This window comes from Megalobrama amblycephala, linkage group LG18 (assembly GCF_018812025.1).
Source record: "Megalobrama amblycephala isolate DHTTF-2021 linkage group LG18, ASM1881202v1, whole genome shotgun sequence".
NCBI lineage: Eukaryota > Metazoa > Chordata > Actinopteri > Cypriniformes > Xenocyprididae > Megalobrama > Megalobrama amblycephala.
Window position 1 is genome coordinate 36,905,490 of NC_063061.1, and position 26,429 is coordinate 36,931,918.

General features: G+C 37.4%; 3 protein-coding genes and 1 long non-coding RNA gene across 14 annotated transcripts in view; 2 read left to right on the top strand and 2 right to left on the bottom strand.

The window, feature by feature from the left end:
* kcnt1a (potassium sodium-activated channel subfamily T member 1a) overlaps positions 1-8,123 on the bottom strand; it is a 27,303-nt gene extending 19,180 nt beyond the window's left edge. For 6 of the 8 annotated variants that reach the window (XM_048166780.1, XM_048166779.1, XM_048166778.1 and 3 more), the window contains exons 1-2: positions 7,822-8,123; positions 7,339-7,491 (exon numbers count right to left, since the gene is read on the bottom strand). In XM_048166780.1, the coding sequence (XP_048022737.1) occupies positions 7,339-7,491; positions 7,822-7,970 (302 nt within the window). In that variant the 5' untranslated portion in view covers positions 7,971-8,123. Of the gene's footprint in view, positions 1-2,762; positions 3,001-7,338; positions 7,492-7,821 lie in introns of those variants that run through there. The other 2 variants (XM_048166781.1, XM_048166783.1) reach the window with 2 other exon arrangements.
* On the top strand, positions 7,971-16,630 carry LOC125253043. 3 transcript variants are annotated; one of them, XR_007181340.1, is made up of 4 exons: positions 7,971-8,057; positions 8,208-8,240; positions 8,802-8,903; positions 9,177-9,671. It is a non-coding gene; the product is annotated as an uncharacterized LOC125253043 (long non-coding RNA). The 3 variants fall into 3 exon arrangements; XR_007181339.1 differs by lacking the exons at positions 7,971-8,057; positions 9,177-9,671 and adding an exon at positions 16,498-16,630 and having other exon boundaries at positions 8,113-8,240; XR_007181338.1 differs by lacking the exon at positions 7,971-8,057 and having other exon boundaries at positions 8,113-8,240.
* On the bottom strand, positions 8,735-25,885 carry si:ch73-29c22.1 (kelch-like protein diablo). 2 transcript variants are annotated; one of them, XM_048166785.1, is made up of 8 exons: positions 25,726-25,885; positions 19,487-19,629; positions 19,113-19,296; positions 16,997-17,140; positions 16,762-16,895; positions 16,475-16,686; positions 16,219-16,325; positions 8,735-8,857 (listed from the first exon to the last, which is right to left on the bottom strand). In XM_048166785.1, exons 1-8 carry the CDS (start codon positions 25,737-25,739, stop codon positions 8,794-8,796), a joined length of 1,002 nt encoding a protein of 333 aa, XP_048022742.1. In that variant the 5' UTR covers positions 25,740-25,885; the 3' UTR covers positions 8,735-8,793. The 2 variants fall into 2 exon arrangements, with proteins under 2 accessions (XP_048022742.1, XP_048022741.1); XM_048166784.1 differs by having other exon boundaries at positions 19,487-19,632; positions 25,726-25,883.
* Positions 12,260-14,047, top strand: LOC125253042. Its single transcript, XM_048166786.1, has 3 exons — positions 12,260-13,387; positions 13,518-13,774; positions 13,910-14,047. The coding sequence occupies exons 1-3, from the start codon at positions 12,999-13,001 to the stop codon at positions 13,945-13,947; spliced, it is 684 nt and encodes a 227-aa protein (XP_048022743.1). The 5' UTR covers positions 12,260-12,998; the 3' UTR covers positions 13,948-14,047.
* Positions 25,886-26,429: the final 544 nt, after the last annotated feature.

Genomic DNA, 26,429 nt, shown 5'->3' on the forward strand with positions numbered 1-26,429 from the left:
ACACAACTTCATTCTTTATAAATCTATCCAACAGTGTAGCATTAGCCGTTAGCCACGGAGCATAGCCTCAAACAAACTCATTCAGAATCAATGTAAACATCAAAATAAACACTGTACTTACGCGATTAGACATGCTGCATGACAAACACTTTGTAGAGATCCATTTTGAGGGTTATATTAGCTGTTTGCACTTTTTTTATGTTGTTTAAGGCAAGCGCGAGCTCTTGGGGCGTGGAGCACCAGATTTAAAGGGCCACACACCCTGAATTGGCTCATTTCTAATGATGCCCCAAAATAGGCAGTTAAAAAAATTAATTAAAAAAAATCTATGGGGTATTTTGAGCTGAAACTTCACAGACACATTCAGGGGACACCTTAGACTTATATTACATCTTTTAAAAAAAAGTTCTAGGGCACCTTTAAAGTAAAAACTGATGGAGCTTTTGACATCTGACGCTGCATTAATGGTGCATATTGAGATGATAAGAGCTGAATCTACTTCAGCATGTTCTGATAACGGTATATAACTGCCTTAATTAATTTTCTTAAAGAGGACCTATAATGTCTCTTTTACAAGATGTAATATAAGTCTCTGGTGTCCCCAGAATGTGTCTGTGAAGTTTCAGCTCAAAATACTCCACAGATCATTTATTATAGCTTGTCAAATTTGCCCTTATTTGGGTGTGAGCAAAACCACACAATTTTGTGTGTGTCCCTTTAAATGCAAATGAACTGCTGCTCCCGGCCCCCTTTCCAGAAGAGGGCGGAGCTTTAACAGCTCAACAACAACAAAGTTGGAGAATCTCACGCAGCCAAAATGATGATTGTCAGTAACGGTGTTCAGCCTTACATTGTTCAAACCGGAGTCGACACTGATGGAGAGACTCAGGAAGAAGTTACAACTTTTACAATGAAACTGGACGTTTCTGAATGGTTAGTGGATAAATTTGTGCCGTCATGTTAATCTTTTGTGCAAATCCAGTGTTGAATTGACCCTCGTTTGTGAAGCAGTCTGGCGTAAAATGACGGCATGACAACAACACTCTACTACAACAACTCTTCCTCTTCTCTAAAGCAGCCCAACATGGCATCACACCATTTGTTGTGTGTTCTCGGGGACGGGGTTTATGTAAATTTAGTGGTTTGTGATGTCACTTAACCCGAGAAGAGGCTCGTTGTAGTACCAGCCGTTTAGTCCTTAAAAAGAGATTTCTTTAAAAGAAAATATCTCCCTTTGCATTGAACTTTGAGTGTCGTATCTTTGCAGATGATGTTTATGCTCAAACAGCAACATTACACACTAACTAAAATTAAAAAAAGAGAAATCATAATCAAGGACCCCTTTAATATTTCTCTTGTGGCACATACGTAGTGAAAAAAAATGAGAAGAGATGTATTTTGTGTTAAACAAGTTTAGTTTTTTAAAAGAGGAATAAGTTACCAACTATACTCTGTCGCAATAGACCTTATTCACAGCAGCACCATCTTTGATTTTTACCGGGAATGAAAGCGAGGTTGTGAGGGATTTATGTGTCTCATCTCTTATTTAATGTGTCTTTGGCTTGTTCTGCTGACAAAAACTGCAAAAATATCTTTCAGAGGAACTTCAGTTGACAAAAAAAAAAAAAAAAAACCCGACAAAATTAACTCTGGAAAATTACGTGATCTAAGAGCTTTATACAGTTTTTTACAGCAGATGCCATTGAAAACATCATAAGTCTATCCCTCACAGCCTCGCTCTCATATCTGTCATGGCGCTGCTCTGAATAAGGTCTATATATAGACAGACAGATCATATAAATATAAACATGAAGAGAAAGTGAAATGGGCAAAGAAATGTTTACTTTATCGTGAAAGCTTAACATTGGTGAAGGTTAAGAAGCTACAGCAATACTGCCTAATAAAGTCAGTGCTTTGTGTGGGTAAGACAGGGCGTATTCATGTATGTGGGTAGTTGACATGAAATACTTTTAGAAAGTTGACCAATTCTGTGGTGCAGCATGCTAAACTCCATCTAAACTATTTTAAACAGCATTTTGTGAATTATTTCATGAATATATCATCATGCATGCATGCATTAGTAGAAAAAATCACTTGTCGCAGTACTAGTCAAAATGTGATTAAATATAGTGAAATAAACACAAATTTGAACCTAAAATCTTGAAAAGCAGACACGCTATGCATTCAATACTCATGTAGATATGAATGTGCATGATCGTTATACATAAACTATGTTATATAATGTCAACAGAACTATGTGCCAGTATATGTGAGTTTTCCTGTGCGTGTTGTGAAACTGATGAGTGATATTTGATGCACAAGGACTCTCTCCCCAGCTTTCTCAGTCAGATTTACTCTGTTTACATAGTTCAGCACTAAGAGCAATTCTCTACATTACAATCCCAGATTGGAGATGCGATGTGTCCTCCAGTTCCCATGGAGACCACAGGAACGGTGGTTTTATTTGCCGTAATAAAGTGAGACGGAGCCATCAACGTTACAACCCCCTGGCACAATGTAGTGTCCAAAATATTCCACATATCTTTGTTAGTGATTATATTTAGCATGAATTACATGTAAAAAAAGTGAAACTGGAATAACAAATGATTAATATTTTAAAGAATGCAAAAAAACTTTGAGAAGTGCAGCACTAGCAGCATCTGAAATCCACTACAGCGTTCCTACTTCAGCCAGACTCAGTGATCATTTCCAGTTATTCAGTCATGCAAAAGACTGCAGTGACTCTTAGAGACGCATCCTACCTCTGCCCAGCATCGCTACCAAAAGAGTCCAGCCTCCAGTTGACCAGAGCTGGGTTAACCCATGACGGCACTGCATTCTTCTGTTCCATAACAGAGAAAACCCAGAGGGTTTCTAGACGAGGATGTGCGGAGATCTGAGCTGAGAGGATTGTTATGGAAGTACATAATCTTCAGCGGCGCGGTTCAAAAAAACCCGCCCACACACTCTTGATTGCAGGCGCACAAGCATGCGCTTCGCTGGCAGAGTTCTGCTCAGTCTCTCTTTCTGTTGTATATGCCTCTGCACACCAATTGTTTATTAGTTTTACTAACATCTCTATATCAAATATGGGCCTAACTAAGTAGGCTGCAACATGCACAACAGCTGTAAAACGTGAACCTTACTAGTTCTGTTAATGCATAAAGCTTATTAAAAATAAATAGATTTTTTTTTTTGGATAGTGTATGATGCTTATCTAAGCAACATGCCTCAAGCGATGCTGTTTGTCTCTGTAATGGTGCAAAGTCACACGAGTGTATGTACTGTAGTGTTATCATAATGTGTTTACAAAGAGAACTTTGAATGAATGAGGAATAAATGCACCAAAGAAAATTTAAATATTTCAGTCAAATGAGCAATTCTTTTGTTTTTTTTCTCTTTCCACCTTTCCGCAGTGCCCACCCTTCTCTCTTTCTCCTGTTCAGAGGAAATTACAGATAATAACCTGCTCAAGAGGCTATTTCTGTCGATCTGGAGAGATGTGGCCGTGTGCCCACACACACACACACACACAATGGGACTTTTTCTTAACATTCAAGGATGTTGTTCTCTTGATCAGCGGTTTAAAAAACAACTGCAAACATGATTTTCAAACAGTTATATATATTTTCCATATGTTCTGGGTGCTTGCCAATGTGTTGCTATATGATTGCTAATTGCTTACTTTTCATACAATACAAACACTCTAAGTGAAATACACTTTTTTTTGTGATGCAGTCAGTACTAACCAGGGGCTGCATTTCAGAAACATCATAACTCCTAAATGAATATAATTTATTTGTATCTGCTGGTCATTTGGATGTAGTTCTGACTGCTGGTCTTCAATGAGAAATGTATGAATTTGCAGGTGGAACAATGGCAAAACTGGACAATACACTGTAAAAAATTGCTGTTAAAATTCGGCCAAATTTTAACAGTAACATGCTGTTTTCCATTAAAACAGTAATATACCATAGAAAACAATGCATTCTGGGTAATATTTGAAGTTTTCGATAAAGTAGCCTACAGCAATATACCGTGAATGAACAGTGCTTAAAGTCGACACTCTGAGGCTGTTCTAAACCACACCCTCATTCACTATTCCCTACAATAGTGCACTAATATAGTCCACTTGAGAGAGTGAATGAAAACACGTGTGTAAATTCAGACACTGATGAACACCTGCTGTTAACAAGCAGAATCAATGAAGGAAAGAGAAACAAGAACAAAGTTTAAATCAGAAATGAAACAAGATAAAAGAAGACATTAAATCTCTCAAGATCTGATTAAACATCTCCACAAACAGCATTACCAGCTTCACTTATTACTAACCAGATTGACTTTATATCTGTCAGACGTCTATAGAAGTTCTTATTGAGAATTAACAGAGGCTTAGATGTTGTTTTATTGTTTTGTTTGACATTACTATGATGGAGGTCAGTGTTTACTTTAGTTGTGCTCTTGACCCTTGAGTATTTAACACTAGTTTTTCTTTGGCTGCTGTAATTGTGTTTTTAAAACACATTTATTATGGCAAAAAAGAAAATGTGATCATATGATATTAGCCATTTATAGTTCCAATCATGATTTAATGACCTGCTATTAATCTCATCAGAGTCTGGTCTATAATTTTATAGATCATGTTTTATATTTTTATTATGGTATTTCTGTGATTTTTACAGCATGAGATCCATCAGTGTTGTTACAACCATGTAATATGAAGGAGTTTGAAAACAGTTTGTGCTCAAAACATATTGAACTACTGACTCATTCAGACTCACACAGACATCAAGAATCTGCGTTTGAATCACAACAATGGTGACAATGAAAAGCTTCATGCAGCAATACATTCTGGGTACCAGCATTGTACTAAAATCATCCATGACTCCCAGCATGCACTGAATAAATTATGCAGCTGAACTGTCTGGTTATTTTGTTTAAATTCTTACTGTTTGCCTTTATTTTTGCTGTTGTTTTTGTGTTGACTTTTTGTGTTTTGTGATATTCAGAGCTGATCTGTTTATCTTTTTGTTGATTGTCACCATTGTTGAGATTCATACGCTGATTCTTGATGTCTCTGTGAATCTAAATGATGTCGTAGTTCAAACATCTTTTGAAAATGATGAGTTTAAAAATCCTTAACTGATTGCTCAGCACTGCTTTATCCTTTGCTGTAGTATCACAGTGTTGGTACCATAAAACTAAATTTATTTAAAAAAAAAAAAAATCTGATAATGGATTAGACCAGGGGTTGGCAAACTCTGTCCTGGAGGGCCAGAGTTTAGCTCCAACCCTAATCAAACACACCTAAACCAGCTAATCAAGGTTTTCAGGATTACACGTAGGTGAGCTTTATCAGGGTTGCAGCTAAACTCTACAGGGACAGTGACCCTCCAGGACCAAGTTTGCCCATCCCTGAATTAGACACTGGAAAACTACAAAATGATCATGTCATAACAGATATGAACAAGTGTATTCCAGAACAAGTGTATCTTAAAAAAACACATTTATAGCAATCAAAGAGAAACTTACGTTACAAGTCAAGTGTCAAGAGCACAACTAAAGAAAGCACTGATCTCCATCATGGTAACATCAAACAAAACAATAATACAACATCTGAAGCTCTGTTAATTCTCAATAAGAGCTTCTGTAGACATATGACAGAAATAAAGTCAATCTGGTTAGTAATAAGTGAAGCTGGTAATTTTCCTTTTGTTGTTTAACCCTCCTCTGCTGAGATTTAATGTCTTCTTTTATCTTCAGTTGATTTCATAAGGCTGTGGATAGAAGTCAGTTGTAGTTCTTGTGTTTCTGCTTTGTCTTTTTTTCTGTTTTTTTCTTGTTTTTTCTTTTCCTCCAGTGATTCTGCTTGTTAACAGCAGGTGTTCATCACCAATTCTCAATTATCACTTAATTAATCATTCTCATTAAATTCAACAGTGCTTCAGTGTTACTCTAACACTCTGTAGTGTGGACACATATAAGTGTTCATTAAACACTGGGGATTTTGTTGTGGGGTTTAAGCCCCGGGTATACTTCACTTTCCGCGCCCGGACGCGTCTTGCGCGTGGTCCCATCCGCGCATCTTTCAAAGTTTACTAAACCAAGGATGCGCACGGAAGACCGAGTTCGACACATGTGCAGTACAATTTTTTTCTATACTTCTATACTTCAACCGGACATTCGGTGATCAGGGAAGAAAAATAGTGCATCCACCATTGCAACATAGTTCAGAAGCTACAGGAATAAAAAAAACGATGGAGAAAGCATGCTTCTAAGTTTACTTGTCTTGTTTTTGAATCGCTCTTTACACACACTTCTTCGACTACACATTTTGCTCAGTACTGTGTGTATTGCCACCTAGTGGACTCGTCTGTCCTGCTTGCGCATGCCCTGTTGCACACGCACCGTCCGCGCAGTCTTGAAATTTGGTCGCGAGCCCTCCGCATGACGAAAATTACATCATGTGGACTGTGCACGAACGTGGACGGCCGAAGTATACCCGGGGCTTTAAAGGGTTAAAGGTGTAAGATGAAAAAAACATGCATAGTGAAACACTTTTCTACAGTAATAAACTGTAAATTCATTTTACAGCAACAAACTGTAGAAAAACAGTCATATACAGATTACCGTAAAATCATGAAAAAACAGCAATGTACTGTAAAATGTAACGTAATTTATTGAATAAAACAAGTTAATTTCACTGAAGTATTAGTGAAATTTAATAGAACTCAATAATTGATCAGTAGAGTAAATGTTGAATTGAAGTGGTACTTTATGTGTTTTTGAACAAGATGTTGAGTTTTGTGGGTCACCATTGTGCTGGACAGTAAAGCCTGTGCTTCAGTCAGTGATGAGCTGAGAAACACTGATGTTATCCTGCATGTTGTTTTATTTAACTGTGTAATTGCTGATGCAATGACAATCTCTCAGCTAATTTTAATTGCACATGTGTTGTTGTTAGCTAGCAGTTATCTGCAAGAGATTTAAGCTGGCTTGTGGTTTTAATGATTTTGTTTAATTTGGTTATTTTTACTTTAGTAATATTCTTTCAATTTACTCAAATGAAATAAGTTCAAGTGAATAATATGCTCAGTAATAAATATTAGTTTAAGAATTTAAACATCAGTCAGCCAATTTAAGGTAGATGATTTCTGCAAATGAAATTTGTTGACTCGAGTTTTAATTGAGTGCATGGTATATTTACGGCAACATACTGTAATGTTGATGTTGAAAGAACAGTAAAATTAACAGTAAATTATTGGTAACTTTTTTGCCGGTATTTTACTGTAAATTCACAGGACAATTTTTTACTGTACATTGTCACTATTCATGTACCTGTCATCATGAAACGTCTGGTCTCCTAGTAACAGGTCTCGGAACCGAAAGTAGGTTTGAAGGGAAGGAACCGCTGATGGTCCAGTGGTCATCTCAAGGTCCTGCACATTTAAGACCACCCCTTTGCCCCCACAACTGGGGCCACATGTGGGACTACCAGTAAAAGAAACGGCACAGAGACTTGAAATAGACTATTTGACATTTTAACAAATGAAAATAAGTTAGCTGCATTACCACCGACCAAGACAAAATGTACCATAATACATTTACAACAGATGTTACTACTTTCTCACAGGGAATGTAGTATGAGCCACCAGTACTTTAAAAAAGAATATAAAATCAGTCTATCTATCTATCTATCTATCTATCTATCTATCTATCTATCTATCTATCTATCTATCTATCTATCTATCTATCTATCTATCGCATTTCTAGCTTAGATGTTTGTTAGTTCCGAAGAAGACAACTGTGCGCGCACTTTACCTCAGGCGCGCGGTGCGCGTGCTCCCATCATCGTATTCAAATGTGTGGTTGGTGTAGCACGCGCCGCTCATCTTTTCATCTGGCGAGTGGCTCGCGGACGGAAACGTCACGGCCACAGTTTCTTCCTCATGAGCCAGAGCTTCAGGCATCGCGCGCTTTACGATTTAAAAAAAAAACCGTTATTCAATCAACGGTCAAAAATATCCACATCAGGAAGATAGGTACAACTTTTTGAGGTAAAAGTGTTATCCAAAAAACATGGTGACATCAAAGCTTGTGAAAAGTCAGCCGATCTTACATTTAATCAAGCTTCAATTGTACTTTCTGAGATTATTTTTTTCTGATTTTTTTTTTTTTTTTTTTAAAATAAAACCTGTGGCTCGCAGTCTCTCAACTTCTACATCAACTAACATTGAGAGGTAAGATCGCCGTGGCATTTTAAAGTGTCAGACACAGCGCCGTGTGCTGGACAACCTTGAACAGCATCTTATTCATCATGAATAATAACTATTACTCTGTAAAAAGACATCAAGTGTCTCTTTAGTTGCCAAGGCTACATCTATCCACCACAGTAACATAGCAACAGACTTCATTTCTTAGTAAAGGCAGAGTACAGCATAAGATTTTTCCATGGTCATGGGAATTTTAAAATTGTGATTCCCATTCCTGGAGAAATAGTCATCACAATTTCTACAATAACGTACAATATTTAATTGACATATAGGCTAGTTGCTCTGTGGAAAGTGGTCAAATGAATTTCTGAACAAAAAAGTACCATGGTGTTCTCCATTATTTCCATTTTTATCTACCACAGTTGGAATAAAATACTATGGTATTATCATTCAATCTGATACTGGAAAACATGGTATAAAAGCAGTTTGTTTTTGTGAGGGTCAAGAAATTATACAAAATGTCATTTCACAGTCATTTATTACTATTAATATCATCAGACATCATTTCAGTCTATACATTTCACACAGCCTTAACCAGAGCAACATGTCCACCTGGATGCTTGGACTTCATACTTCCAAAATGTCTAAACACAAAAGAAGACAGAATGAATGTGAGAGATGAAGAGAAAGGTATAGTATGGATTTTCATTTAGACTTCTGTTCTGAAAGTAAATAATGACAGAATTTTTGTTTTTGGATGAACTATTCCTTTCATGAATGTTTAAAGTATAAGAGTGTTCTTTACACATTAATGGCATATTTAAAGGGTTAGTTCACCCTAAAATGATAATTATCCCAAGATTTACTCACCCTCAAGCCATAGTTTGGGAAGTGTTTAATCATTATCAACATATAGTTTAATAAAAATATCTCTATAATTGAGTTCCAAATGGCACTCCCCAGACAGCAACTTTGTGCCGTCCCACATCTGCCATGCGTGGTATGATGATCTGGGCCACATGTGGCGGGAATGATGGCACTTGAGAGGACTGCACCTGTTTACCAGATATGGGCCACAAGCAGGCCATAGCAATGCCACATGTCAGCCAAGAGCAAAGAAATAAACCAGAACTGGACCTTATCTGAGCTAAAAAAAAATCTTTATACATTATTTATAGAATCATCTTAGCATTAACAAGCCTGTTAACATGCAGAATCACTAAAGGAAAGAAGAGAACAGAAAAAAGAGACAAACAGAAACAAAAGAGCTACAACTGACTTCAGCCACAGCCTTAGATGAAATCAACTGAAGATAAAAGACATTTAATCTCTCCAGATCTCTGCTGAGGTGGATTAAACAACTCCACAAACCTCATTACAGCCTTTAATATTACTAACCAGATTGACTTTATTTGTGTCATTCATCTACAGAAGCTCTTATTGAGAATTAAAATAAGTTTAACGCTTATGTTTGTTTCAAGTCACCATAATGGTGATTGGTGTTTCCATTAGTTGGGCTCTTAACTTTTATGTTTGTTTGTTAAACATGTTTGCAGTAGCAAATAAAGCTGAAATGAAATCCGATAATGATTTTATAATCGTTGCAAAAAAGCAAGAATTGCTGATGTAATTATTGTGTTGTGCCCTTAATGCATTCAAATTACAATCCCTGTTTGAAACATGAGAAAACAGCAGAACAAAGATAAATCATTGTTTTTTTTGCAGAAAATACTAAACTACAATGACAAACACAGATATGAGCAATCAGCGTATGAATCTCAACAATGGTGACAACAAAATATTCAATCAGATCAACTCTGGACATCACAAAAAGCTACTAAAAGACAGGACAAAAACCACAGCAAAAAATATAAGCTAATAGTTAGAATTAAAAAAAATAATAGGACAATTCAGCTGCATAATTTATTCATGCTGTGATGCATGCTGGGAGTTTTGTACTATTGTTCCCAGCATGATTGTCACCATAGTTGAGATTAATGTGCTGATTCTTTGTGTCTTTGTGTGTCATCTTAGAATAACTTCTTAAATCCAAATGCTTTTACTAGATAAGTAAAAAGACATAAGATTTTTTTTTGTTGTCTGGAAAATAAAAAGTAAAAATTGAGTTTTTGTTTAAAACAAGCAAAATTATCTGCTAATTAAGAAAAATAATATTGTTTCTGTCCCTAACATGCAAAAAATCACATGTCCTTGGAACACACTAGATGATTTTCAAATCTTTACCGATTTTTAAAACTGTGGGAGACCACAGACATAATTACATTTTCAACCAATTTTTTTCTCAACGCGCACACTAGATGATTCGACTGGACCGCGAGACCACACACCTGTTGATTGTATCAATTTCACAGTGACACAAGATAACGTGACTTGAGAAGAAAAACAAACAGAAGACAATCAACGTTGTCAGTAGGCTCAGCTCAGTTTTGATCGGGAGCAGTTAAATATTAATGACACCACACAGTAGAGGATATTTTGGACAAAAAAATTGTTTGTGACAAGCTTTGAATCAGGCCACAACCCCCCTGAGTGCTTTTTAAAAGAATGGGAATGTTTTTTTTTTTACAAAGTGACATCGCCAACTACTTGTCTGGCATGCGTAATACAGCGTTTTTAGTCATTTGCGCAGAGCCATGTGAATGGGGATTTTTGATAACGTCATCTGTACAAAAAACGTCTATTTTTAGTACATCGTTGTCGTGTAAACATACCTTTAGTATTAGTTTTTCTCTTGCTGCTGAAATTGTGTTACCTGTGGCAACTTGATGATGAAGAAGTTGTCATCATCTAGTGGTCTAATCTTACGCAGAGTGTTTTTTTATCATGTAGATGCAATGCAGTAAACTTCAACTTAATAATAGAATACACTGCAGAATGAAGCATGTCACCATTGTTGAGATTAATATGTCTATGAGGGTTTATGTTTAGAAAGATGCTTAAGAGGCCCTGCAGCGATCAACCTAAAGCTTTCACCTGCACACCCACTGAAGCAAAGAGGGGTTGTGCCCAGTCTATATCTGGATGGGAGACCTCTTGGTAGACTGAGAAGCTGCAGGAAGAGGTGTTAGAGAGGCCAGTGGGTCCTAATGCCCCAGTGTAGTCGCAATAAGCTGTACTGTATAAAGGGTGTAACCCTGGTGTAAAATAATCCATACAGCACATCACATATCGCCCAATGCCCCAGTACAGTCACCATAAACTGTACTGAATAAAGGGTTAAAATAAACCCCAGAAAATAAGGGGTGTAACCCTGGGGCAAAAATAATCCCTACATACCATGCAGGTAGTTAGTTAGTTTCACATCACAAATGATATAATACCTTATTTACTTCTTACATCAAAGCGTTCTATTTTTTTCATTACTATTTTTAAAGTTTTTGAAAGAAGTCTCTTGCTTATCAAGACTGCATTTTTTGATTAAAAAAAAAAACAGAAAATCACAAACAAAACTGACAGTTTGAACTGTTTCAAATTCAACCATCATTGAAATCTCATAACGGAACAAAACCGACTGTCATTGAGATCTTGTAAACGAACAATACCGAGATCCCATAACCGAACAAATCCGACCATCATTGAAATTTCACAATGAAACAAAACTAACCATCTCTAAAGTCTTGTAAAGGAAAAAAGGAACAAAACTGACAATCATTGTGATCTCGTAAATAAACAAAGCCGACCATCATTGAACTTTTGTTACAAAACAAATCTCATAATGGAACAAAACTGACCATCGTTGAATTCTCATAGCGGAGCAAAGATGATCATCATTGAAATCGTGTAACCAAATAAAACTGACACTGAAAACCAACCGTCATTAAAATCTTGAAATGAAACAATATCGACCATCATTGAAATGTCGTAATGGAACAAAACAGGCCATCACTGAAATCTTGTAAAGGAACATAACCAACCGTCATTGAAATCTCATAAAGAAACAAAACTGACTGTCATTGAGATCTCGTAACAGAACAAAACCAACCAAGATCCCATAACACAACAAAACTGACCATCATCAGCGGAACAGAACTAACCGTCATTGAAATCTCATAACAAAACAAAACCGTTAACCATTGAGGTCTCGTAAAGGAACAAAACTGACTGTCAATAAAATTTCGCAATGAAACAAAACCAACCATCTTTGAAATCTCGTAAAGGAACAAAGAAACAAAACCAACAATCATTGAGATCTTGTAAAGAAACAAATCCGACCATAAGTGACCATAAAGACAGTTTCAAGTAATATTGCAAAAATGTATAAAACAAAACATCCTCTGTAGCACCTTTAAATCTCATAATGGAACAAAACCGACCGACACTGAAATCTGATGAAGAGGTTGTCATCATCTAGTGGTCTAATCTTACAAAGAGTGTTTTTTTTTTATCATGTAGATGTAATGCAGTAAACTTCAACTTACAGTTTTTCTCAAATGCTAAAACACAAAAGCCAATCCTCTAAACCAAATGACCAGTTGTCTAAACACATTTACTAAATCTAGCCATCATTTTCCAATATCATAAACACATTTCACATGAAGACACAATTCACAAAACACAATCCTCCGTTCTCATAAATCTTAACACATTTTTCTTTGCTAAAACACAAGTTGCAAAAGAACTCTGCTCATATTCTCAAATGAAAGCTCATGTGATGCAAAATGCTTGCCACAGTCAGCAATATTTGAACACAATGAACACACCTGGCGTCATTCATTACACACAGTGACTCAAATTGAAGACACTTGTTGCTAATGCTGTGACCACATGTATAAAAGCAAGTTCAGAGTGCACAGTTTGCTGAAGATGGGAAGAGGAATTCGAGTCAGAGGAGGGAGAAGAGCTGGCCATGGAAGAAGAGGAGCAGGCCAACGAGGAAGAGGAGTTCAAATCAGAGGAGGAAGAGGAGCAGGCCAACAAGGAAGAGGAGTTCAAATCAGAGGAGGAAGAGGAGCAGGCCAACAAGGGAGAGGAGAAGGTCAAGGAGGGAGAGCAAGACAACCTCGCACCATCATTACGGACAAGATGCGAGCAACAGTCATTGACCATGTCATTGTCCATGGCATGACAATGGCTGAAGCAGGACTACGAGTCCGTCCAAACCTGAGTAGGTTCACCGTGGCCACCATTATCAGGGCATTCAGACAACACAACAGGTATTGTACTCTATTGCTTTCTTTGTCACAATACAATTTTACAAGCCTGTGAAAGTAGTCTATTGGTTTCAAATCAGTTGTTACTGTATTGTAAAACATGTCAATTGACAACACATGTTTCTTTCTTTAGAGTTGAAAGAATGCCACATAGAGGTGGGAGGGTTGCCATATTTACAGCGGCACAAGAAACCCTCATTGTGGATATGGTTCGTGAGAACAACCTCATCAGACTCCGGGAGATCAGAGACAAAGTCATTGCCGATAATGTCAACTTTGAGAGCATTGATGATGTCAGCTTGGCCACAATAGACCGAGTTCTCCGGCACCAAAAGATGCGGATGAAACAACTCTGCGCGACACAAAGACCTACGTTACGAGTATGTGCAAGTAAGTATACATCCATGTTCACAGTACAGTTAGTGGACATACTGTGTTGCTCAGTGGCTACATTACTTCTGGACAATACTGTGCTACCTGATTGACTGTTGTTCTGAACACCTGTGCACTTTCACATTTTCACAGAGGATATTACAGTTGGACGCGATGGCCAGACCTCATGAGTACCTCTTCCTGGATGAGGCTGGCTTCAACCTGCAGAAACGAAGGCAAAGAGGCCGTAACATCATTGGCCAAAGAGCCAACGGGGGGGTAATATTACTCTTTGTGCGGCCATGGGTTTGGAGGGGCTTGTCCACTGGCATGCTGTCCTTGGGTCTTACAACACCCAACGTCTCCTCACCTTCCTAGAGGAGCTAAAAGACATCCTCCTGGACCACAAACAACACCATCCTGGGCCCGCACATCACATTTATGTGATCATTTGGGACAATGTACGCTTCCACAAAACAAACCAAATCAGAGAGTGGTTCACCACCAACAGTAACCACTTTTTAAACGTCTGTCTGCCACCCTACTCCCCTTTCCTGAACCCTATAGAGGAGTTCTTCTCATCGTGGAGATGGAAGGTTTATGACAGACAACCATACACTAGAGAGAACCTCCTAAGGGCAATGGAGCTGGCCTGTGTTGACATCCCAGTGGAGGCCTTCCAAGGATGGATTCGCCATTCCAGGGCGTTTTTCTCGCGGTGCCTGGCAAGAGACAATATAGCCTGCGATGTGGATGAGGTGATGTGGCCCGATGCAGCTCAGCGACATGATGCCGCACAGTGATTGTGGTGTGAATAAAGTAAATAAAAAAACTTCACACCCTGATCATGTTTTCAAGAGTACTGTTGTGTGCAATAGATTCTGTTTTTGCATTGAGTTGTGTTACAGTAGTGTACATGCAGAATTTACTATAGATTTATACTCTTCATATGAAACTCACAAATCTAAATGCCTAATCCTCTGCAGAGATCTAAGAACATCCATTACTATAAAGTTTCTAAAAATATGCATTGGCAGTTATGAAACAAAGAACCTTCTCACAAATTGAGCATTGTGTTTTCAATTATTTTGCTGTAGTGTGTAATGATGTGTATAGTGTTTACATTTTTGAAAGCTTCGAGCTGCTCTTTTGGTGTGAAAGTTTGAGTTTTGAAGTGAGAAGGTGTGGTTGTGTTTATGTAGCTTTAGAAAAGGGTGTTGTGTTTAGACATTGGGGAACATGGAGGAAACGTTTGTGAAATGTGTTTTAGCATTTGAGAAAAACTGTAATAATAGAATGCATTGTGGCAGAAGCATGTCACCGTTGTTGAGATTTATATTTCTACATAAGAGCCTATGGTTGGAAAGATGTTTGAGAAGTTTTGCAGTGGTCAACCAAGTTTTCACCTGCACACCCACTGAAACTAAGAAGGGTTGAGCCCAGTCTATATCCAGATGAGATCTCTTAACCGAATAAAACCAACTGCCATTAAAATTTTGTAAAAGAACAAAACATATTGAATTGAGATCTTGTAACCGAATAAAATCAACCGTCATTTAAATCAAAACTGACTGTCTGACTGAAATCTCATAACGAAACAAAACTGACTGTCACTGAAATCTCGTATTGGAAAAAATGGCCATTATTTAAACTTCGTTAAGGAACAAAATCGACTGTCATTGAAATCTGAGAATGGAACAAAACCGACTGTCAGTGAAATCCCATAACCCAGCAAAACTGAACCGTTATTGAAATGTCATAACATAGGAAAACCATATAAAACCGACCGTCATTAAAGTCTTGTAATGGAACAAAACCGACCATAACTGAAATATTGTAACAGAAGATATAAAGGAACAAAACCAATCAGAAGCTAAACCAAAAAACAAAACAAAAAAACACAAAAGTTATTTGAAGATGACACACAAAGACATCAAGAATCAGCACATGAATCTCAACAATGGTGACAATCAAAAGAGTCATGCCGCAATGCATGCTAGGAACAAACTCCCAGCATGCATCACAGCATGAATAAATTATGCAGCTGAATTGTCCTATTATTTTCTTTAATTCTAACTATTTGCTTATATATTTGCTGTAGTTTTTGTTCTGTCTTTTAGTAGCTTTTTGTGATGTCCAGAGTTGTTCTGATTGTCTGAATATTTTGTTGTCACCATTGTTGAGATTCATATGCTGATTGCTCATATCTGTGTTTGTCATTGTAGTTCCATTGTCTTTCAGAGTTTCTGTGGTTTTAATTGTTGTAGATTTAATTTTTCCTCATGATCTTATAATAAATACACCTAGGATGGTTTGAGGGTAAGTAAATCATGGGGTAATTTAAATTTTTGGGTGACCTATCTTTTAAATCTATTCTGTAGGTTTCCCCCATAATCGGTACTGAAAAGACTGCAGATTTTGCAAGGCTCAATATGTATGAGTCACTTTAAAACAATACACACCTCCAGGAGTTTGTCTCATGGTTGTAAGCCTCCATTGTTTTAAGGTCACTAACACCATCAGATCCTCCGATAGCCAATAGAAAGCCATTAAACAGCACTAAAGAAACCTGTGCATACACACAAAGGCCATGATTATACCAGAATAATTTCAAAATGGCCAAGATATTCTTTTTTTAGGTTTGGAATGACAAGAGGGTAAGTATATAATTTTGGTGAACTATTCTTTCAGTAGAAGACTACTATAACTCCCTCGAACCTGAAATCTCTTGTTGTTCATAGCCCTGACTGGGCTCCATCGGAGAGTGTCTGGGTCGTATTTCTCCACGGTGCTCAATGACAGACCAAGTTCGTCTCGTCCTCCGGCCACATACAGACAGCCAAGAAACACGGCACATCCTGAAGCTTCCCTCGGGGTGGACATGGTGGGGCAGAGACACCAGCTTCCCTCAAACGGATCAAATAGCTCCACTAGTTCAGAAGAATAATGAGTATTGAAGTTTTTGTTTTTTCATTTCAAATTTGCACATATATGTGTTTGTGTACCTGAATCCAGCGGCATGTCTCCATCTGTTCCTCCCATGACATAAATTTGACCGTTTAGGACAGCAGCTGATGCAGCTGCTCTGTTCCTCAGCATTGGAGTCAACTTAGACCAGGAGTTCTTCAACGGGTCATACCTACAGCACAGAGAGCTATGTGTTTGTCTTAAGAAGATCTTCATATCTCCAGAGTTATGTTTCTCTGTGATGCACGTGCATATGTGTCACTGTGTGTAGACCTCTCTACTGTGTTAATGCAGGTCATTCCATCAAAACCCCCGAGTGTAATGAGACATCCCTCCATCTCTACAACACAAACCCTTGACCGTGGCGAGGAGAGCGAGGGCACGTCCACACACCAGGTGTTACGCTCTGGATCATACCTAACACACATAAACACATTCACTCAGGCATCATAGACATGCTCCTGTTTTTAGACATTCTAGGATTAAACTATTGTCCAAATTCTAAGGCAGCGCTGCTTGTCCCCTTTTTGGAAAAGTCAACACATCAATATAAAATGGCAGACAAAGACAGAGAAATGAGAATTGTAAATGAATATCCTTAAAATTAATTAAATTCTGAGAAATGTGATCCCAAAAACATTTAATATAATTAAAAATTGACTATTTTACCCAATATTTGTGTACCATGTATTTTTTAGATTTACTTAAGCTTTACCAAAGACTTTATATATAGAAAAATGGTGCACTAGTATTATTATGAATGGAAGAAAGTGCAACGCGCAATATGGCGGAATAAGTCCCGCCTTCTAAATAAGAGCCAATCGCCGATTGGTAAAGTCATCGCGTCACTGCAGCTGTTGTTAGAAGCTCCGGTTCCTATAGAAACATTCAGACGCGCGCCTCCGAAATGAGGCACAAGAGACGCGCGTTTAGGACGGCGCATTAGGTTGATCCAGCCTGGAAAATGCCGGGTTTTTTTTGTCGTGATTCGAGAGTTTAGAAACAAATTTATGAGACAGTTGTTTTGAGATTTCATTGGTGATTTCAAATATGAAATTTAATCGAAAGCTTGGTGAACAGCTTTGAAGAATTTAATGTTTCCCCATTCAAAGAGATAGGAGCTGCACTTGAATGCCCGAGAGGCGTTTCAAAGATGGCCGCTGAGTGAAAAGACTTGTCTTAAACTTAAAGGGACTTCCCAGCTAACAGAATTTTGTTATAAGAACGTTCTCTAAATATTCAGTGTTGGTTCTGGGAACATTAAAAACGTCCAGTTTTCTTGACGTTACAGGAACATTTTTATAAGGTGTAATGTTCCTCAAACGTTCTTTCAACTTAACTTTGATTTAAAATTCAACATTGTAGGAACGTTGATTTGTAACATTCCAAGAACATAAAATGTACAGTTTCCGTAATGTTAGTAGAATGTTATTTGAAGGTTTGTATGATGTTCCTGAAATATTCTTTCAATCATTCAAACACCTGCTGTGAACAACCACTGAAAGAAAGAGAAATAAAAACACAAACTGACTTTCTTCATCCACAGCCTTAGATGAACTGAAGATAAAAGACATTAAATCTCTGAAGATCTGATTAAACATCTCCACAAACAGCATTACCAGCTTCACTTATTACTAACCAGATTGACTTTATTTCTGTCACACATCTTCAGAAGCTCTTACTGAGAATTAACAGAAGTTTAGATGTTTTGTTTGAGGTCACCATCATGGAGATTGGTGGTTGTTTTAGTTGAACTCTTGACCCCTAGCTATGGTAGAGTTGCTTCTTTATCAGCAATCGCAGGTATTTTCAGAAAACATTTCTGCACTGATAAATCAGATAACTTTTAAACAACTTTTGAATGTTACAAATCAACGTTCCTACAATGTTGAGTTTTTAATCAAAATTAAGTTGAAAGAACGTTTGAGAAACATTATACCTTATAAAAACTTTCCTCTAACATCAAGAAAACTGGACGTTTTTAATGTTCCCAGAACCAACACTGAATATTTAGAGAACGATCTTATAACAAAATTCTGTTAGCTGGGTTTGTCTTTACTTAACTTAATCATTAGAGCATACTAAACTAAACTTTCTTCACATAAAATGCAATCCCAGAATGCATCACCACAGTAAATAAAAAACAAGATAGTGGAAAAATGTATATAATATAATGTATTTAATATATGCTTAAAAAATTAATAATTTAATATTGAAAAGTATTTATAAAAATGGCTTAATGTTACTAAAAACGAAATTACGCTAGTAAGAGTAGGCTACCGGAAGATTAATTTAGCAACAAGTTAATCCTAAACTCTATTGAAATCACCTGTGAGTCGAATCTCATGCACTTCACAAGTTTTAGTTCTAAACTGATGTAAACGCCCACCTCTCCACGCTGCTCAAACAGGTGACATCATCAGACCCGCCCACAGTATAGATGACCCCGCCCAGAGCACACACCCCCGTGTCACCGCGCTGATGGTGCATTGGAGCAGTCATCTTCCACTCATTATACTGGGGGCAGAACTGCTCAACCGGACAGGATGGGTCATCTTTACTCCAGCCTCCAACTAAACAAACAAACATTTAAAAACATGTAGAGAAACAACTGAGATCTCATTTGTGATTTTATACTATATATATATACTCTTTACATTTATAGTTGCTAATGGCAGCAGACCAAACTTCCTAAAATGTTTAGGCAGGTGTAGAAAAGTCTGAAAGTCATTGACAGACAAAGAGACTGATAGAAATACTGACCAACATATATCACGTCAGAGGGTTTGTCTTTGGACGACACTTTATTCCTCTTTGAGCTGGTGTTGCTATAGCAATGACCCTTGGTGCTGTGCGGGTTGATATTATTTTTGATGACCAAGAGGTCCTCATCCTCCTTAAAGTGACTGCTGAACATACACACACACAAAAAAAAGAAATCCTGAAAATGCATTTCAGACAACACATATGCAAACTCATCACACTTAAAACACAGCGAGCAAACAACAAAACACCCATCTGCTCTGCTGTGAACATGCTGTACAGTAGATCGCAACACTGATGGAGCAGATCGCTGCTGTGTCTCTCACTGAATGACACTCAAATCTTGCTGTCTGCTGAGGAGATGTGTGTTGATGAGGCTTATAAGCTTTATAAAAAATAAGGGGATAATTCCATCTGACTTACATATGATCAAGGGACCGGAGGAATATCTAGAGACCAGAATATCCAAGAAACTTGAGTGTGACTTTTTTGACTTGGGCCAGAGGGGGTTGGGTTTATTGTGTAGTCCGCCAACATGTGCCCGTTCACTACATCAATGGTCTCACCTGTTATAAAATATGGCAATGAATGTGTCTAACCTACATATCCAATGTGATCGCCTACAAACCACCCCGCACATACTAGCGCTTTGATTTTGCATCTCCACTGCTTCGTGAATCTTCAAAACTTTTGTGAATCTTTTTTTCCCCCTAACTCTGAAACGCATATCAAACTGAAAAGTCACGTGATTTCACTAAACAAGTCTCGTTATGTCATAATTATGTTACAAAAATCCTACCACTCCTCTTTTTTTAATCCCCATGAATCATAAGCAGTGTCTCTGAACAAGCCGTTTGCAGGTTCCTGGCAATGTGACGTCACATTAGCCACAGGCCCCGCCCACGAATGTTGACAGACAATGCCATTTTAACATAGAACCGCCCTGAGCGAGTTCACAGCAAGTCCGTCATTGCTGCACTGACGAGAATGTCTCCTGAGCGTTTTAGGTGTTCTGTAGCTAGATGGATGAATCCACATAGCTCTCTCCATTTACTCCCTAAATCTGAGCCTCTGAACACGAGGTGGATTAATTTTGTTTCTGAAGAAGCTAAAAATTTGTTACTCAAGGATATATTAGTACAAACTGTTCGTGATCCAGCTTACAGCCTCCAGAGTGATACTGGATATGGCAGTAATGAAGGTGAGAGCACTTTATTACAATTCATCGGAGTTGATTTATGGATAAAGTGTACCAGTTTATTAAGCACCACCTGAAAAGGCATAAGGTCTTTATATATTTGTTTATTATTAGTTGTAACGAGTGTTTCTGTGTACTTCGCTGTGTATGTTGATGAAATATACAGTGACCAGATATATATACGTATTTAGTTGAGAAACCGAGTGTGTACACCCGAGAGAAATTACGAGCATATAAATCATATAAATCATATCTAACACATTAGAACCACTGGGGAACAACACCACTTCCGTTGCCAAAATGCGCGCGCCACTATTTGATCACGTGGGCTGTAAAAGGGTCTATATCAGGGATATTCAATTGGCCCTGAAGCAACCTCCGAGTGGCCCAGCCCGTGGTCATAATAAATAGCCCATAAGCATAATAAATTAATATATATTATTTATAAATTATTATTTAAAGGTTCTCTAAGCGATCCTGGCTGGAGTAACTTCCTGTTGACGTTCGAAGTGTTGTCAAACAAAACAGAGGCTAGCTAGACCCTCCCTCCTCCTCCTCTTCCCCTCCGTGCTTCCGGAAACAGTCATAAATGTGCATTTAAAATCATTCTTGTCGGTTATTGGCTGGAGCATGTTTATTATGATTTTGTGGTCCAGGCTGCACCAGTTTGTTTTTATTGCTGTTTTTGGAGCTTGTGGCGACTACAGAGACCGTGTTTTTTTACAGTGTGTTCAGGGGACAGGCAGCTAGCGGATAGTGAGGAGATGTTTGCTGTATGTGACAAAAAAAGTTTTGGCCTAAAAACGTGTGACATCACGTAGAGTACCTTTAATAAAATGTAATATAATTACTAATTAATATATATAAATTATATATATATATATATATATATATATATATATATATATTATAAAGTATTTATTATGTCTATGGTCCCGCCAAAAACACGCATTCCTACGTAAATTCATACCACGTAGCCTAGCAACATGCAAACAATGCAGAGCGTGCTGGTAGTAGCCTAGATTAGCTACTATCAATATGTCTTTCTCAACACTGAAACGTAAAATTGCCGATGAAAACCGTAAGTTTACCTCTGCCTGCACTGACAAATACTTGTTTATTTTACCACCACATCCAAACGCCAAACCGATGTGTTTATTTTGTAATGAGTGCGCAAAACTAAGCAGGGCGCTCAAAACGATAATGGACAGCATTATGGCTACAATTAATTTTATTCGCTCCAAAATATGTTCCTTCAGTGTTGTTATAGTTGTGAATACTGTGCATTTTAATACTGTGCACAGTATTCACTAGTTGTGAATACTGTGCACTTATTATTTTATGCACTTTGAGATGTTCCTGGGTCAAATTTAATACATTTGTTTGTGTTGGTTTTAAAATTTGTCGTTACGAGCTGCTTCGCCGCTAAAATGACTGGCCCAGCTAACCTTTTTGGTTTGAAAATCTGGCCCAACTGAATTTGTAATTGAATAGCCCTTGTCTATATAGTAGATAAAATCAAGAAGACATAACCTTAATTAAACTAAACTACACCTGTTCTATCTCCATGCAGCATATATTCACAGTTTCTGACATTATAGTACGTCCTGACTGACTCCTGACACCAGAGAATCATCTCTTAAAGCTCCGCCCTCTTAGGCAGAGCACAGCAGCTAATTTGCATTTAAAGGGCACATACTGAAGCGGTGTGTTTTTGCTCACCCCCCTAAAAGTGGCAATTTTAAGATGCTATAAATAAATATCTGTGTGGTATTTCAAGCTAAAACTTCACATACACACTCTGGGGACATCAGAGACTTATTTTACATCCTGTAAAAGGGGGCATAATAGGTCACCTAGTAATGATGCGAAGACAAACGGCTGCATGCTCGAATTTCCCCGTGGAAACCCACCAGTAGAGTTTTTCATTATAAAACATTATTATAAGCTTACTGTTGTGAACCGGGCTAAGGTAACGAGCTAGTTTTGAACACTGGCTGGTTATGTACTTGCTCAAAAATAGATTTTTAACCAAAAAAGTTATGGACTGCAGCTTTAATAAAAGAATACATTATATTACAGACAAATTGTAGATTTAATGGAATTTGATGACTTGTAGATTGCATTTAATAAATTACACTTTCAAGAAAAAATTGCAATTGGTTTGTAAGTGACTTTATGCACATTTCTGCTGAGTTTTTGTTTTACAATGTTTTGACCACCATGTGATGCACTCTACATATGGATTTATACCATTATGACCTCTTTGAATCTTCTAAGTTTTAACACTTTTAAGTTTTAACCTGGACTGTCAATGGAGAGACAAAAACCTCTCAGGTTTCATTAAAAATATCTTATTTTGAGTTTCGAAGATTAACCAAAGTCTTGCGGGTTTGGAGCGACATGACGGTGAGTAAATGATGACAGAATTTTTGCGTGGGCAAACACTTTTCACTTTTTTCTTTTTCAATAAAAAGAAGAATTTCATACACAACCATGTCTGGTCCAATCTGTATTTCTCAATGAGAACAGACCTTTACCGATCAATCCTTTCTGATACATAAACACAGTTGTGAGTCACGCATGTGGGTGTAAGTCGAACGCCCTTGACTCTGTCTGCTTTCAGTGCTCATGCTTTTCTGATATTCTGCTCTCTCTCTCTCTTTCTTTCCAGCAGCGCTCATTCTTTTGAGACATAGTTTACAGTGCTATGTTAGGTAAGTGCAGTGCTGCAGCATGCCAACAGCTCAGAGGATGGGGGTTGTGTATGTCAGGGGTCAAGGGTGGGCTGCGCCTGTCGCCACAACAAAATATATTACCTCTTGTCGACAAACATAGCATCACATCAGACATGTCTGCAATGTGCACAAAATTATTCTTCTTCACACACACAAACAAACACACAAAGTGACAAGAGGAAATAATTGCACTGACAATCAAAGCACAATCAAGCCATGACAACTAGACACTCCTGTAACTCTGAGAACCAATTGCACTGTCATTTAACTTAATACCATGAAACCCTGATTGCTAAACCAGTCACCAATTCACCATGCTGTTTCCCTATGCCGATAATGCAATCATCACCCTGGCAACCAGTTTTGTTACCATGACAACCCAGAGCTCAAATGCTTTCATAACCAGTCATCATGGGTTTCTGGCAGATATCACACTCAACCCATGACTTTTAAATTATTATCAGAGACAAAGACTGGCAGAAAAATGGGAATGCCCTATATGTGTGATTGAATAAATGCTGCTGGAAGTAGTGATAAAATCTCTCAATCTTGTTGTCTGGCTGGAAGTGACAGAGATGAAACACTAATCACTACATATATTATGAGAAGAACACAGTATAACTAAATATTATTTATTTATCTTCTGCTACAATTCATGTCTTGTTTCCCCTGCTTTGTATTTAAGGACTTTTATTTTGATTTTTTGTATTTTTTTCTGTTGTTCTGCTGTTTCACTTCCTATGTTTAGTTCCTTGCCTTTCCATTGCTGCCTTCTTTGTTTCCATAGTTACCCTTGTTTGTTGCCATAGCGATTCATTACCTTCACCTGTGCCTTGTTTAGCCTCTTGTTATCCATGTGTTTCTGCAGTCTGTTGTCGGTTGTTGTCTTTACATCCCCTTTGTAAAGCCGTTGCAGTTTTCATCGTTTGCTTTTTTGTTTCCTTTATGGATTATTGGCATCTTCATTGCTGTTTTGGATCGTTGTTTGTTTTTTTTTTCTTCAATAAAACTGCTGCACTTCGTCTCTTCTTCATCCCTGCTGCACTGTCACATCTACAATCTACTTATTTTTTTACCATTATTAACATCAAGAAACTGCCATTATGTCTAAAAATATCAACTAACTTCCTTAACTAACAAACATCATTGCACCACCCCAGATAGCAACATTGTGTCGGCCCAGATCCGGCCCACATCTGGCACATGTGGCGTGATGATCTGGCCCACATGCTGCACTGAATTATGGTCCTTGTGTGGGCCATTTCTGTTTGCCAGATCTGAGTCACAAGCAGGCCACAGCAATGCCACATGTCAGCCAAGAGCAAAGAAATAAACCTAAACTGGACCTTACCTTAATGTAATTAATAACTAAATGTGATGAGACAAGACATATATTGCATTTTTGACATATTAGACGTACAAATAAGAGTGAATATATTTGTTAAAAATATTAATTGCAAATAGTTTAAATTGATTACTTAATAACTACATAGACCTGGAACTTTTACCGTTCATTTATTTTAATTATTTAATTCCTTTTAATAACAAAAAAAATACTCAATTACAAAAAAATCATAGTCCCCTCCCAGTGTTCAAGACAAGGTTATGGCTTTGATTTACAGTCAATATTATTGTGCTTTGTACCATGATTTTTCAGTATTTTTTGGTTAAAACATATCAAGTGAGTTTTTTTCCCCCATAACAGAGTTACTATTTTGCTTGAATAGGGTAAACGTAAAGAAATAGTAGATAAAGACTGTAAGAGAAATTAACCTCTGTCTGTACCATGTGGTCAAAAAATATGCATGATGTCAGAAAGTGCAAACCATTGCAGCTTTTTATTTCACAGAAATTATTGCGAGAAATAAAGTTAGAATTGCAAGATAAAAAGTTTTATTCAGTGTCTGAAACAAAACTTCCATACTAAACAGAGTAAATCTAGTCCTGTTTAACATGACTAAGTTCAGTAAATAAAATATTACATAAAATATATCAGTGGTAAATCATAAAAACACACTTTGCATGCAATTTTTCTGAGAATGACCCATTCTGTACATTCATGAACTGATTAATAATATCAGGAGGATTTTGAGCAATAATTGTGGCTGATTAATTTAAACCACAACACTTTAGAATATAAAAGCCTTGAAGATCTACACTTTTTGATGTGAATGCACAGAACATCCAGGTATGTAAAATGATAGTTTGAGACTGAAGTTATAGGTTTTACACTATTGATTAGATTTTGTCATTAGAATATACTTGTGTCTTTCCGTCATTAATGTGTTTATATATGTACTCACTTCTCTGATGTCATGATGATGTTGCTCTTTTCCTGGTGTCAAACTGTGTGTCATTGATTCTCTTTCTTTATTTTCTCTCCCTCTAGTTCTCTGCAGTACATCATGTACGAGACAGAGCCTCACTCATCTTGAGTGAAGACAGTGTAAAAGGGTTATTTGTGCATGTGACACAGAGAGACTGTATGTGTGATATGTAGGTATGCAGGTTAGTGCTGACAATGAATGATGCTCAACATGTAAATGTAATCGTAGAGGGGAGAAAATAGCTCTTCTGACATGTGAATCATCACACACGTGTCTTTCACACTTACAGAAGGCAAATGTTCAGCCTAGGAACAAGCCAGTCTTCACACAACCATAACTCACTGTCACTGAAATAAATTTGATGTAGAAACAATTTTCACTCAGAAATTGCTAGTGAATTTCCCAAATAATTACAAAGAAGCAGCGAGTAATACGTTGAATTAAATGTGAAATTTTGAAGTGCAAAGACTGAAATAGTACATTCTCCAGTGATTTTAGGAAAATCATTTTGTACAGTGTACACACTTTATTATAGGCCTCCTCTTTATTTTTACACAGTGTTCTGGAATACTTGATTGTGATTGGTCAGTCACAGTCAAACCGGCATCATTGAATTAACTGCTGTCCTTGGCAAATGAATTCATGCCTGTACATTCAACTGGTCACGGTTACAAAATACA